The sequence below is a fragment of the Oenanthe melanoleuca genome, chromosome 4A, assembly GCF_029582105.1.
Source record: "Oenanthe melanoleuca isolate GR-GAL-2019-014 chromosome 4A, OMel1.0, whole genome shotgun sequence".
Taxonomy (NCBI): Eukaryota; Metazoa; Chordata; class Aves; order Passeriformes; family Muscicapidae; genus Oenanthe; species Oenanthe melanoleuca.
In genome coordinates, this window is record NC_079338.1 from 9739319 (window position 1) to 9753138 (window position 13820).

General features: G+C 37.1%; 1 protein-coding gene across 1 annotated transcript in view; it reads left to right on the forward strand.

Annotated features, from left to right (window-relative positions):
* Nucleotides 1-13820, forward strand: part of TENM1 (teneurin transmembrane protein 1) — an 831368-nt gene that overhangs the window by 589332 nt on the left and 228216 nt on the right. Inside the window, exon 5 of the mRNA XM_056491567.1 lies at nucleotides 1139-1417. Within this exon, the coding sequence (XP_056347542.1) occupies nucleotides 1201-1417 (217 nt within the window). The 5' untranslated portion in view covers nucleotides 1139-1200. The remainder of the gene's footprint in view (nucleotides 1-1138; nucleotides 1418-13820) is intronic.

Below are 13820 nucleotides of genomic sequence, written 5' to 3' on the forward strand. Positions count from 1 at the left end.
GGGGTTCAAGTCCTTGCTGCAGGTGGGAAATGGGCTGATATCAAACTGAGTATTAAACTTATTTCCATCTACTGCTGACCTTAAAATCATGAATAAGCTGTGAGAAATTACTTTCTAATTAAGCAAAATCTCTTTGAACTTCCATGGGGTTTTTTTGTCTTCTGGCAATAGTGTTTACAGGCGCCTTTTTTTTGTTACATTTGTTTTTCTAGGCTATTAATATCTGCTAATCTAAAAAGAAAACAACAAAAATGACAGAACAAAGCTCCCTGTTTGTGAGCCATGCTGCTGTAAAAGCTGTGCCATAATCCCTGTTATTTCCTTACAGAGTTTGTCTTAAAATTAGTGATGGAAACAGCTTAATGAAGGCAAGGATACAGGACAAGTGCCCCAGTTGCACTTGCAGCTGCAGTGCACGTGATTTCAAGGATATTGGATTTGAACACCATTATAGAAATACATACATGAAACTCAAGTATAAGCCCCCGTGTGGGCAGAAATTGAGATGGAAGATGGAGGGGAAGAAAGGGGGGTGTACTGAAGGGTAGAAATTTCTTCCTGGAAATGTCCACAAAATCTAAAAGAAAATGCCCTTTTCTGAAGCACTACATGCTCTTCTAGAGTAACAATGTGGTATATTTTTTTTTTTTTAAATTTTTGTCATTTTCTAATGTTTGAAGTCTCTTATTCTTGATTAGATGTAATGTATTTCATGGGAGAATACTTGAAAAGAGTGAACTTCCTGCTCTCTAGACTTCATATTTTAAAAGACATAAAATGTTATTTTCACTTCAGATGACTGTGCATCCCTTTAGAAAAATAGTAACTGTTCCATCTTAGCTTTGATACCAAATATATGTTGTTGTAATGCATTTTATAGATAAAATACAGTTATTGCTTAGTCTTATAGGACAGTGGTTAAGATTTGGTTTTAATTTTGTCCTTCAAGTAGCTGTTATTTTAATTCTATTTTTAGAAGCCCAAACAGTAAAATATGACATGTTCAGTTTCTTTCCTGGATTATAGTGATATTAATGAAGTTTAATTGGTTTATATAAATAAAAAATAAAATTGGACCTATCTGACCTAAAAGCATATAGTATGTCTGAAATTAATTACTGTTGTTGTTTTTTTCCAGGACTGTTTCCTTAAGGCATTCCAATTCCTTGTTTTCATGACTTTGAGCCTATTTAATCAGAGATGGAACAGATGGACTGCAAACCCTACCAGCCACTGTCAAAAGTTAAACATGAAGTGGATCTAACTTACACAAGTTCTTCAGATGAAAGTGAAGATGGTGGAAAGCAAAGGCAATCTTATGACTCAAGAGAAACTCTGAATGAATATAGCCAAGAGCTAAGACTTAACTATAACAGTCATAGCAGAAAAAGAAAAGCCATTGACCAGTCCACGCAAGGTAAATAATTTATATACTAATTATGATTATTACTTTGTGATTGTGCACTATGAAACAATATCAGAGGTTGAGCAAACGTTTTGTTCTCAAAGGCGTATAGAATCAACCCACTTTTTACCTAGTTTTAATCATACTATAATAACAGAAATTTTTTTAATTGCAGAAAAAGTGCTTTTTTAGCAGGATGGGCTGAGTGGTATTCTGGAAATTATCATGTGCTAGCTACCGACAAATATTTTCTTTAGTAGGAGCTACTCTTCTTAGTAATGTTGAGTAATTAATTATTTACTGCTTTTGCTTATGTTGGGTGCATTTAGCTATAAAATCAACGTTGAGGCTGCAGGCTATCTCTGCGTGTGCTCACAAAGCCTGTGAATTAATTCAAATACAACAATTCTCTTAACATTTCTAATCACATAAATAATCGAGTAATTTAAAACCCGAAGTTAATTAGTGTATTGTAAGGAAAAAACCCAGGAGTTAAGTTCCTGTTTAAGCCTTTTGCATGATTAGGACAAATATTTGAACAGTGATGATAGCTGAACTAAGGTTAGGAAAAGCTACTGTTTGATTAGAGACAGAAACTAAAGACTAAGACCAAAGCAATGGAAGGAATGAGCAGAATTTACTGCAGCATTTCCTGACAGACTCTGTAAACCCACATGCTGCTTTTGTACACAATGGACACAGAAGAGGGTTCTGCTGCTTTCCACTCTGTCCCCAGTCCAGGCAGGATGGTGGGACAGGGAGAATATTTGTAGGAATCAGGGTGTCAGAAGCAATTAGAGTCCTGTCCACTTAAGGGTAACAGCAGCAGGGTTCTGGGGCCATTCTCTCCCTGCTTTTCAAGGAAGTGGTTAAATTACATTAAAGTGTGGCCAGTACTTCTCAGCTAAAACTTATGGTACCTATTTAAAAACAAACAAACCCAACATCCTCAAACAAGCCACATCACACACACACCCTGCCCCCTAACCCCTCACTGCTTACTCAGAAAAGCCTTTTTCAATTTTCTGAAGATAAAAAATAATTTTATTTTTCTACAAAGAAATGAAAGATAGGCTTTTTGAAGATGGAAAATTTGACTTTCTGTGATGTGCAAATTAATGTGAAATTTGGAACAGCTGTACTATATAGCTATTGCAGTGTTTTTGCTTTCTACTGCAGATATTCTGCTTCAACACCATAATACTGGTGTTGTCTGAAAGTACCTGTAATTCATGGGAGTAATAATAATTGGCTGCCTCAATCTATGTGCATATATTCCCTCCAAAGAGTTATAGTAAAACTGCTGGTTTTGGGAAGAAAAAGTCATGAACATAGATTTCAACAGAGGATTGCTTAGAAAATATTCGTTTGTTGTTTGACTTCATCTTGAACATGCTATGAGAGTTTAATTAACTGAGATATGGCTGTACTGTTGTACCTCTGGGTGGGGTAAATGTTCTTGTAGGTCCTTAGAGCAGCTCCCTTGCTCCTTATACCTGTGGCTGTGAAAGCAAAACCTCAGCATGTACCTGGGCCTTGAAGAATGCCAGGTCTGCAGTGCTTTGCTGCTATTGATATTCCTGTCAGCAGCATCACTGGCTTGGGCATGTCTAAAAGGGTGGCAATCACTACTGTAGGCATAAAAAAACAGCCTCTGTGTCATGTTGAATTTATTCTTCCAGAATATTGCCTCTGAAAGCAATCACATTAATAATTTTGGAGAAATGGCCAAATTAGTGTGCATTTCTGTAAGAAGCTGTCAGGCATAAACTCAGTTATTCAGGAGTGACCTGTAAGGAGTCAGTTATGTTCATGTGCAGACCAGAAAGTATTTTGCAATCATGTTGTATGATTATTTTATTGAAATTATATGCCCCAAGATTTTTCCATTCAGATTAATTTTTATGAGATACTGTATGAATTTTCAGACCTTCTATTTTTCAAACATCGGTATTTTTCTTTTTGGATGAAATACAGTCTTTTACTGCTTCAAACTGCAGGATGAGGTATGATGTCCATGTTTGTGGAAAAATTCCTTAAGCTTCTAAGAGTACTTTGCCAACATGCAGGGCAGCTCTTAAATATTTCCTTACCTTCTTCTCTGAATTGTTTAGGTCAGTATATTATTATTTAATACTGTTCTATTAACCTCAAAACTTTTTAAAAATCCTATTCATGTTCACTGATTTGTAAACATAGAGTTGTACTAGAAATCATAGTTTTTTCTTGTCTTATGTAATGAATTCAGTTTGGAATAACTGATACTGTAATTGCACTGCAAAGTATATCCATTTGGCTTCTCAGAAATTCATCCTGACATCTTTCTAGTCATTCAAATAATGCTTTTTCTCTGCCACAAATTGAACCTAAATATTTGGCCTGGTAAGCAGAGCAGATTTGAAATATAAAACTGGTGGTGCTCAAAATTCAAAGAGCAAAAAAATTTGTAAAGCTGAGTGTAAAATTTCAGGCTTCAGACAGATTTGATTGTGGTTCTAGTGCAATCAGTCTATATCCAAAAAGATCCCAGGTTTCACAGTGGGAGTTCCTGGTGGTTCTTGGTAGTTACTCTGTCAACACCAGGAAAAAGGTTCAGGTTTGAACCATGAATCTGGATGAATCCATAAAACTGTAAAAGGTTTGGGTTTTTTTAATCCATTCTTTTCTAAAATGCTTAATAAGAATTTTTAAGGTTTTTCTTCATATTTGGCACATCTTCAGAATGTAGAAAAAGAAATTAAAAAAGCAAAACCAAAACCTCCACACCACCCCCTTTTCAAAGGGAATTCTGCTGGGAGTGCTGTACCATGCCAGTGCCGGAGAGTTGCATAAAATAATTCTACCTACTCTGGCTGCTGGGGCATCAAAGGCTGTATCTCCAATTAGTGCCATAATGCTTTTCTTTAGTGGCATAATTTTATTCTCTAGCTACTGCTGAAATACTGTGATGAATTAACAGAGTGCACAGTGAGGATAATACCCATGAACTTCTTCCTGGAAAGGTGTGAGAATAGATGAGAAACAGACAGACAGTAACAGTCCTGCATGGAGTGATAATGATGACTGTGATACGGCATTCCAAGGAGCTCTAATGATGGAATGTGAGAAGAAATTATATCAGAATAAAATCATTAGTTTAGAGAAACTTTAACAGGAACTAGTGTTAGGGTGTGAGTACTGATCTAGTTAGTTTTGTTAAAAGAATCAGCAGTTCAGATGTTTATGGAAATTTAAAGAATTTGCATTGGCTATTTAAGATAGGTTATATAAATTAGACTGAGTAGTCATCTGAATTTAGTAAATAACTTCCGAGTAAAATGTGCTTTGTTGCACAAAGTACTGCTGTATTTCAACCATTTCTGTAAAGATTTTTGTCTATTTCATTATTAGTGTCAATACTGAGGAATTATTTATTTGAAAAGTTTCAACAGAAATCTGAGATTATGTAAAATCATAATGCATGGGTATTATATGTTTGCATATATGGACAATCTGTATTAAACAAGAACGTGACATGACATGAACTTAAAGGAAGCATTTCAAGAGTTCATCCTGCAGAATTGAAAAGCACTGTCAGTGTGTTGGAAAACATTTTTTTGTGTCACTTTGAAAGGCCTTGTGATCATACAAATAGCAAACATTGAAAACAGTATCCAAATATAGAATACTTGGCTGTCTCAGTATTTTTTACACATTACAATTCCTAAAATTGTATCTCTCTACACTTCAGAGATATTAATTGGTTGGTTTTGCAGGTTTTATGGGAAAAAATACAAGGAAAAAAAAATCCAAAACAGAATTTATCTATTGATCAAGCAGTTTTTTTATATGATGTTCTTCAGGTTTAGTACTAGTGCCCTTTATATAGAGTCCAGAGCCGGCTGAATTCTATGTCTGGTGTTACTTGCATCAGAAATTTGCAGTTATCTGACAATTTGAGATTTACCAAATAACACCACAGACTGTTTCAAGCTCAACTAAATTTTACTGGCTTAACAACTCAATGGGAGCAGATACGAAAATCTCCTGACAAAGCATCATTGACTCCTGAAGAGTCAGTGCTAAACACATAATGTCTGTATCTAAAAATTCATTCTCTTAGTCACTGATAGGTTCAGAATCCTGCTTGTCTGAAGATATGTAAACCTGCAGTATCTCATCCTGGCAAGACCATCTTACAAAGTAAATTCCTGGCAGACCCAATATCATATAGTTTGGAGATACTGGCAAACAAAGTAAATGAATTCTTGGAGAATTGGTAAACATACTGTTTTGTCCTTGAAAGAGATGGAGTAGAATTGGCAGAAGTTGTCAGAAATGTTGCTCTTCTAGGAAAATCATTGATGGACCTGGCTGTGGGGAAAAAAGGTTCTTATAGATGTACCATACGTAGATTGCATCTCGGGCTTATTTGTGACATGTTTACATAATTAGAACTATTTTCTCCCACAGCTTTCTCTGTTTCCACCAAAGCAAATATGAAAGGATCTGTACTCTACAAATACTGGCAGTACAGAAAAGCTTTCTGGCTTTTAGGTTAATTATAGATTTGTAAGAAAACACTAGTTTAGAGGAATGAATTCCTGATAGGATAATCATCTGGGATCAAGTCATTGGCATGATAAAGTTTATTGATTGTTAACAATATGAGCATATGGCAGTAAATGTCTGGTTAGACAAATGTTCATTTCCTGGCAAGATAAATATATTGAACTGCCTTATGGGCAAAGCAAAATGGAATTATTCTTCACAGGAGAATCCAACAGCAAATAATTTCTGGTAAATCCACATGAGAAAATGAGCATTGCTAGTATTGTAGGAAATGACAGAGTGCCTCACAAAGAATTGGCCTTTTAGCCCATTAAGAAGAAAGGAAATCCTTTTTGTGGACAAAAGCTCCAGATTGGTGACATAATTAATGTTTTCTAAAAAGCACATATAAAATTACCTTCAGGAGTAATCAGTAAACAGATCCAGCTAAATGTTCAAAGTCTTCATCAAATGAACTCCATTGACTTCACAGAGAGTCCTGGGTCACAGTGTAAGAAAGCTCTGCAGCCTAAGGCCAGTTCTGTCTCATCCTCTCTTTTTTAGCTTTCTGCTGTTGCTGTCTGATTCCCCTTTTTGCCCTCTGATACATCCTAGCAATAGTGAGGATAGAGGCAACAGAAGTGTTTCAGTGCTGAAAAGCACTTTTGTTCCTTATAAGGGAAAAACTGCTTGTGAGGTGCAGAAATAGGAGGTGTGTTTTGCTATGCATTGAAGTTCAACAATTTCAGCTTACTAGGGAGAAAGATTTAAACTCATGTAACTTTTAACATCATATGACCAGTCAAAACCAGTTTTACTGATTGTCCTAGACATAAATAAAAGGCATGCTGACAAGCACTGGTAGGAAATTGTCCTGTCAGGAAAATGTCATGGTGGTGTTTTGTCCTCTATGAAGTAGCAAAAGCTTTTTACATAATAACCATGTTCTACTCTGATTCCAGAATTATGTAAATCCATTCAGGACAGCAGATCTGCTTTGTGTCTGTACCAGGACCACGGAGAGTTGAATTTGGACTGTATGTAGTATGTGCTTTTAGTTAGAAGTACCTTATTTTTAAATCATGTGTAAAGGTAAAAAGCCTTTATTAGATTTCCCGCTTAATCTCTTATGTGTAATGCTAGAATAACAAACTAACAAACCACAAGTCTGTGGTTTTGGAGCTCTCCCAGAGGAAACCAATGCCAGTAGCGTGATTTTTCATTGTTTAATAGTGATTTGGAGCACTTATCTGGGTTAATTTAGGATTCTGTGCTCATAAACTTGCACAAAGAGCAAGTAGTGAAAGGGAGGATTTTACTGGGGGACACCCCAAATCTTTTGTTATAAAGAAGGGGGAGCTCCAGTGTTACTGTATAAGGGGTTACAGAGCGTCAAGAGGACACAGTAACATGGCACTCTCTTGCATGGTGCAGGAAAGAGAGCTTTATTATTGAAGAAAACCATGGCTTTAAATAAAAGAGATCGTGCAAAACAAAATAAAAAAGATTCATTGGTCAGAGAAGGAAACCCTCTTTTCCCAGGCTTTCTCACAGATCCAACAGGTGTTTATCTTTTGTTATAATTCTTTCTCTTATGTTTACACTACAGAAAGGTCTCTAGCTTGGGAAAAAGCCCAGCTGAGCCTGAGAAAGTCAGACTGGAAAAATCCTCAAGATTTTTCCCTGGGCCTGTAACAGCCACACTTCTACTACCAAGTAGTAACTTGGTGGCCAGTGGAACAGGGTGTTACAGTTCACTGTGACTCTACCTGCCAGTTCTATATTTGGGAGCCATTTAGTACTCATGTGATAAAGACTATCAAAATAAAATACATCACATTGGCTATTTATTGACATGTAAACAGCACATGGTGAAATGCATTTTTTTTGTGTTTGTAGCTGAAAGGGAGACCATTCGTTTTGAGAAGGACAGGAAGAAGAATGTCAAAAAAAGAAAATGCTCTTAAGAGAACTACTGCTGTGGAGCCTTTTAGAACTATGGTAGTTTGCAACTCTTCATCTAGGTGTAGTTACTTCTCTTGCTCCCTGTGTTTTCTTCATGATGAAATTCATTGGTTAATGAAGGAAGGAACTTTTTTTAACCTTTAAGCTGCACCATTTGTTCACAGCCTTGAGCTGCTGTGGAAGGTGATTTTAGGACAGTGGAATGAAGCATTGCCAGGTGCTATAAGAAGGTACGAACAGGCTGGTTACAAATGAAACCAGTTATTTTTGCAAGCACTTTCCTTGAAATTCTGATTTAAGGGAGATTTTTTTTTAAAAAGAGAAGACTTCTGGTAACATGCTAACAGTTCAGATATTTTGTATGATTAGGATTTTATTTCTCTCTTTTTTTACAAATGCCAGATGCTTAAACTTTTAATGTTGGGTTGGTTTTTTATTTTCTAATTTTAGAAAATCTTCAGAGAACTTAAGCATGTTATGTACCTGTGCATTTTAGAGCAGAGACTTGAAGCATAAAGAAGTGATGTCTGTGTAAGGGCAGACAGTTTATCCCTTGCACTGTCTCCTGAAAGGGACTCAGCTCTGTAGAGGGTGATTTAAAGGTCCTTCAGATTTCTGGGCTGTGGACTAGCGGAAGGAAGCAACAGCTAATAAGCTCCATCTCCTGTTGCTGTGTGCTACACCATCTGCTCTGAGTGTTTATGAGCTTTATGTTATCCAAAAAAAAATTACATACTAGGCAAAGTAAAAGACTCCACACTCCTAAAGCTTTAGTGCATTGTCTCCTCCTGTATTCCCTTGCACAAATAGGGATTCCTGGTGTGCAGTGCTTTATTTGGCTGCCTGGGTTCTAATCACGGTGGTGTTACTGTCTCCCAGAGAAAAACAGTGCCATGAGCAGCTCCCTGTGGCTTCCTGGACTGCAGCCTTCTGCTCTGTGGGGAGTATCTGCAAACTCTAAGGAAAGGAAAAGCAGCACTTAGGTTCAGACCCCCTCCAGATATTCTTTCTTGATTTGCCAAGTAATTGGAAATTTCTCTCCCTGGAATAACTGGGGCGAGAAAACTGTATGTTTGTGCCTTCATTTGAAATCTCATGGGGGGAATACTTTTCCTTCCCTTCATCAAATCAAAATACATGAGAGAACTGAATGTGCAGACACTTTTTTCCCCACGAGGCTGAAGTGGGTCCTCCCCTCCTAGATCACAAAAATGTTAAAAAAGCTTGTAACCTGCTGTCACTATTCCTGTAACACTGCTTCCAGTCCTGTCTCAGTTGCCATCATCTCAGTGAAAAAAAAAACCTCATATGATCAAAAATAGCTTCGTTCTCATAAGTAATTCTTCTGATTTAAAAAGTAAGTATCTGAGAGAGGAGGAAAAGTGAGGAAAAAAACCTACACAGAGAGAAAATAAACCAGCAAAGGATCTCAGTGCATTTCCAATCCCCTGCTAACAAATCTCATCTAAAGAATAAAAAAAAGCATTCTCCAAATGTTATACAAGCTTAATAATCCATTTGTCATTGCACAAACTATCTGAATTTCCATTCTCTTCTTTGAATCACCAATTTTCCATGGTTCAAATGCCAGAAATCATAAAAGTAAATATCAGAAGGGCAGAGTAATACAGCCAGTGTAACAGGAACCAAGGTATTTGTGGAGGACTCATCCATGGAAGTGTTCAAGGCCAGGTTGGATGGGGCCCTAAGCCACCTGATGTAGTGAGTGCCATCCCAGGCCATGGCAGGGACATTGGAGCTGTATGATCTTCAAGGTTCCTTCCAGCCCTAACCATTCTATGAATCTATGAGATAGGAAACCTTTACAGTAACCTGTGCCAAATACTGATGGAATATCTACAGGAGAAGCCTAAACTTTTGAGTTAATATTTTGGAATTCTGTTTGTCAAAACCTGGAATTGTATCTGTTAAATGTTCTTGTTATATTAATAGAGCTTCTTCCTATAACATTTAAGAGTGTCCAAGAAGATGTCAGGAGTTAAACCAAGATAGGAACAAGCATCAAGGCAGAGTGAGGAAGTGGGTGCCAGAGCAGGGGAGCCAGCACACGGCTCTGCTCCTGCCCCACAGTCTGGTTTCATGTACATTCTCTTGCTGTGTCTTTCATGTCACTCTCTTCGAAACAAAGAACTGTCATTTTCTGGAACTAGAAATCTGGTTTGCTTATCTTCATTTGTAGAGCAGATGCTGAAACAAAAATACATTTCTTCCCAGGGTTTCTCATTTATATATCTGTCAGAAGGTTTTGTACGTCTCAAAATAAAGAACTGTCAAGAAGTAGCTCAGTGAGTCGATGACATTGCTGCATATCTGGATGAACAGTAGGGTGGATGTACCCTAACCAATATAGAGCTTGAATATTTTTTTCTTTTGAGAAAGAGGCTCAAATTCTTCTGAACTTAGATCTTTATGTGAAACTGTGAATGTGATTTAAAATCTAAGGTTCCCTTTTCAAAGTTTCAGTTTTATTGGAAGCTGTTTAAAATCTGTTTCCTGCTGACTGTCACTCTTCAGTAAGGCTTTGCAACTGGATGAAATATCTTTAGCTCAGATGGCTAAAACAGCATGGAAGGAATAATGTAATGTTTAACACCAGCAGAACAATTCTTTCACTGCCCTCACCCCGCCAAGCACCAGTTACATAACAAAACATGTGAATACTGAGTAACAGTGATATAGTCACTTCTAGCTGAAACCCCAGGAAAAAGTCTGAGGACCTAGGAAAGTCACATACCAAAATACAAACAGTTGCTGTGAAAGTCGCCAAGAGATTATTAGGAAGACAGCAAATTCAAATTATAATATTAGCACTGTGAATAATCAGATGTAAATTATAAGTTTGGTAAAAAACCTGTGTTTTATTCAGTATTAATGTCCTGGAATTGATGACCTTTACAGAAGTTGTACGTGTAAGAAAGAATATTAGCAACTGGACTGTCAAAATATTGTACTGAGAAATTGGCTATTATAGAAATCCTTGTCTTTCTCTCTCAAAACTGAAGATAGTAGTATCTGACATGCTGACAAGTGTTGCCACGGACTTTACTGATGTGAGGTGCTTTACACCATGCTTGACTTTTGAAGTGCCAAGGAAAGCCCAATCCTGTGAGCCTGGGGTGGTCCCTTTGCTTTATAGACAAGGGAGGGCTGTAGAGGAAGCTGTTATTAGCTTGAGATCAGCATCAAATTGTGCTGCCCATGGCCTCTGGAAGTGAGACAAGTTTGTCTTTGAGACTGAAGTGCCAAAAACACCCTTCCTGCATACCTGGGAAGGAAGAGGATCTGGACCTCCTGCTGTTGGCACTTTTTGAATAAAGAAGTGCAGTGTAAGCTGAGCTGATCTTTCCTTGCAAAGGAACTAAATAACAAAATTAGTTATTCTATTTAGGTAGAGACAGGAATTATTTTTTTAATTTCTCCCCAATGTTTTCCTTCCATTTTTTCTGTTGGTGTTTTCCTATTTGTTGCTACTAATATTTTTTAGTGCTACTGTTATTGCTAGGTGCATTTGTATTACTGACAATAGTACAAGTTCTACCTGCATTACTTCAAGGAGCAATCTTGTACCTTATGCTGTTTAGTCCAGAGCAATAGCCAGAAAATGTTTTGTGAATTTTTTTTGTGTGTATGGAGATGCAGAACATTAAAGGAAAGGCAGAAATCAGAAGTGTGTCTGCACATGCTTGTGAACTTTGAATAAATTTGGGGTTGTTCTTTATAATTGGAGTCAATTCTAATAGTTTAAATAGATAAGTATTAGAAATTTTGACTAATAGTTGCCCCCAAAGCTATTCACCTCTGCTGCTTGCAAAATATATTAGTAATTTTCCTCTTGCTGATATTCATTTTCTCATTTTGTACTAGGGGATGGATTATGAAATTCATTTGTCTTTTGCTCTCTCTGAAAGAAAATAGGGAATTCATTAAGAGAAGAGCATGGTATGAAAAAATCCTTGCATTTCAATTGAGAAAGGAAAAAAGGAAAATAACTGCCTGTTTTTACTGGGTAAATCTTCATTTATTTGAGCATATCTTGGATGACCATCGTGTCTGTTCCTAGTGTAAGAAGAGTCATGAAAACACAGTTTCCACCTGCATAATCAGCATTCCTCCTCCCATTGTGACTGCAACCACATAAAGAATATCTTGGTTGCTTTAAATATGTCTCATTTCTCCTCCTGTGTATCCAGATTTTCTGATCCATTTCTATATTCAGTAATACTTATTGAGTTCTAGTGAAAAAGTAAATAAACAATTAATAAATTTACTGGAGTATCTGTTTACATGATGTCATTGAGCACAACATAGTTTAAGGTCAGAACACCCTGTACTCATGACTGTGTGCCCTTCACCTGCCTAGTTAACACAGGCAGAACTTTCAGCTTTATGCTATTTCTGCAGGTAAAGCTAAAACTGAACATAGTAACTTAAACATCCTTTTTCAAGAATTCCTTATGCCAAGGTGGTGTTCTGATATGCTGATGATGGTTTCCATTGCTTACCCAACATTTAACCTTAGCTTGAGGAATTTTCACAGCTACTTTGGGTTTTTATTGGTTTTAAAAATTAATTTCCTAATTCAATTAGGAATTCCAAATTCAATTCCCTAAAAAAATTAATCCATAAATTTTTATAGGTTTGTGGTTTTAGTCCTAGGAGAAACTGACACACAGTTTTGTATTTTGCTGTGGTCTTTGGATTCAGATTTTATTTTCTGTAGAATTTTGCTGTGAAGATACAGGAGAAAATTAATTTTGTATGAAAAACCATGTGCCTGTTTTAAATACTAATTCTATATGAAAATCTTCCCGAGAGCGTTGTCCCCATGGGAAAGAGACAGCTCTGCGCACCAGACACTCACACACCGCCATGGTCTTGAGGGCCAAGGAATGAATACAAGAGGGGTTCTTTGTATGGTATTCCTGTGGAGTTTATTGATCTCACACGGAAAGGAACCAGGGACAAAGAACCCAGAACAAAGGAGGGTCCAGGATTATTTGTGGGATAGCGGAAGGCGGAGCATCAGAACTGAGGCCAGTGGGCTGTGGAAACAGAGACGGGACTAAGGGGTAACAACCAACGGGGATTGACGGAAGGGGTGACTAGAAATGGGGACCAATAGGAAACCCAGAAATGGGGAATATTCTAGAACTGGGGTGTGGAAAAAGGATGGTGTAACTGGATATATTAACATATAGCTACAACATAAAATTACAAAAAATTGTGGGAGAACATTCCTCGAAGTCTTTAAAGGGATGTTTCCTCCCAAGGCCTCTGAACCACAGCATCCCCTACCAACCCTTGGAAAGCAACAGGAGTACATTACAAATTATGTATTGTGCATGTGTCAATACATAACCTTGAGTAGTGTTTTGTCAGAAGTGTGTAATTAGTGGCTTTGGTAAGGAAATATTTGTAGGATTTATTTAGTTGGTTTGGTTTGCATACAGATTCTCAAAGGATTAATTGAGCTGTTAATTCTTCCTGGTAACAGTGAGAATTATGCCTATAGGTGTGAGTTTAAGATGATACTGTAGCAGCAATTACTTAAAAGTTTGCAGTTAATTGTTGAATTGTTGGCTATTGATCTGTAGAGTGCTGGTGTTCAGGGATGGATGCTAATAGTTTACTTTTATTGTATGCTTAGGAAACTAATCTGCTTTCAGACAATTAAAAGTCTTACTGAATCATTTGTGCATCTTTATGCCCTAGTTTCTGGATCAGACTATTGAAGATTTCATTGTTTTTAAAGTATCTCTTAGCTCCTCCCCACACTTTTACTACTTCATTGATAGCATTTAAGGACTTTGGGCACACATTTTCTTTGGTGTTTTTTGGGGGTTTGGGTTGCCTGGTTGATTGGTTTGTTTTCCCCCAGTCTGATAGCACCTATTGAAAA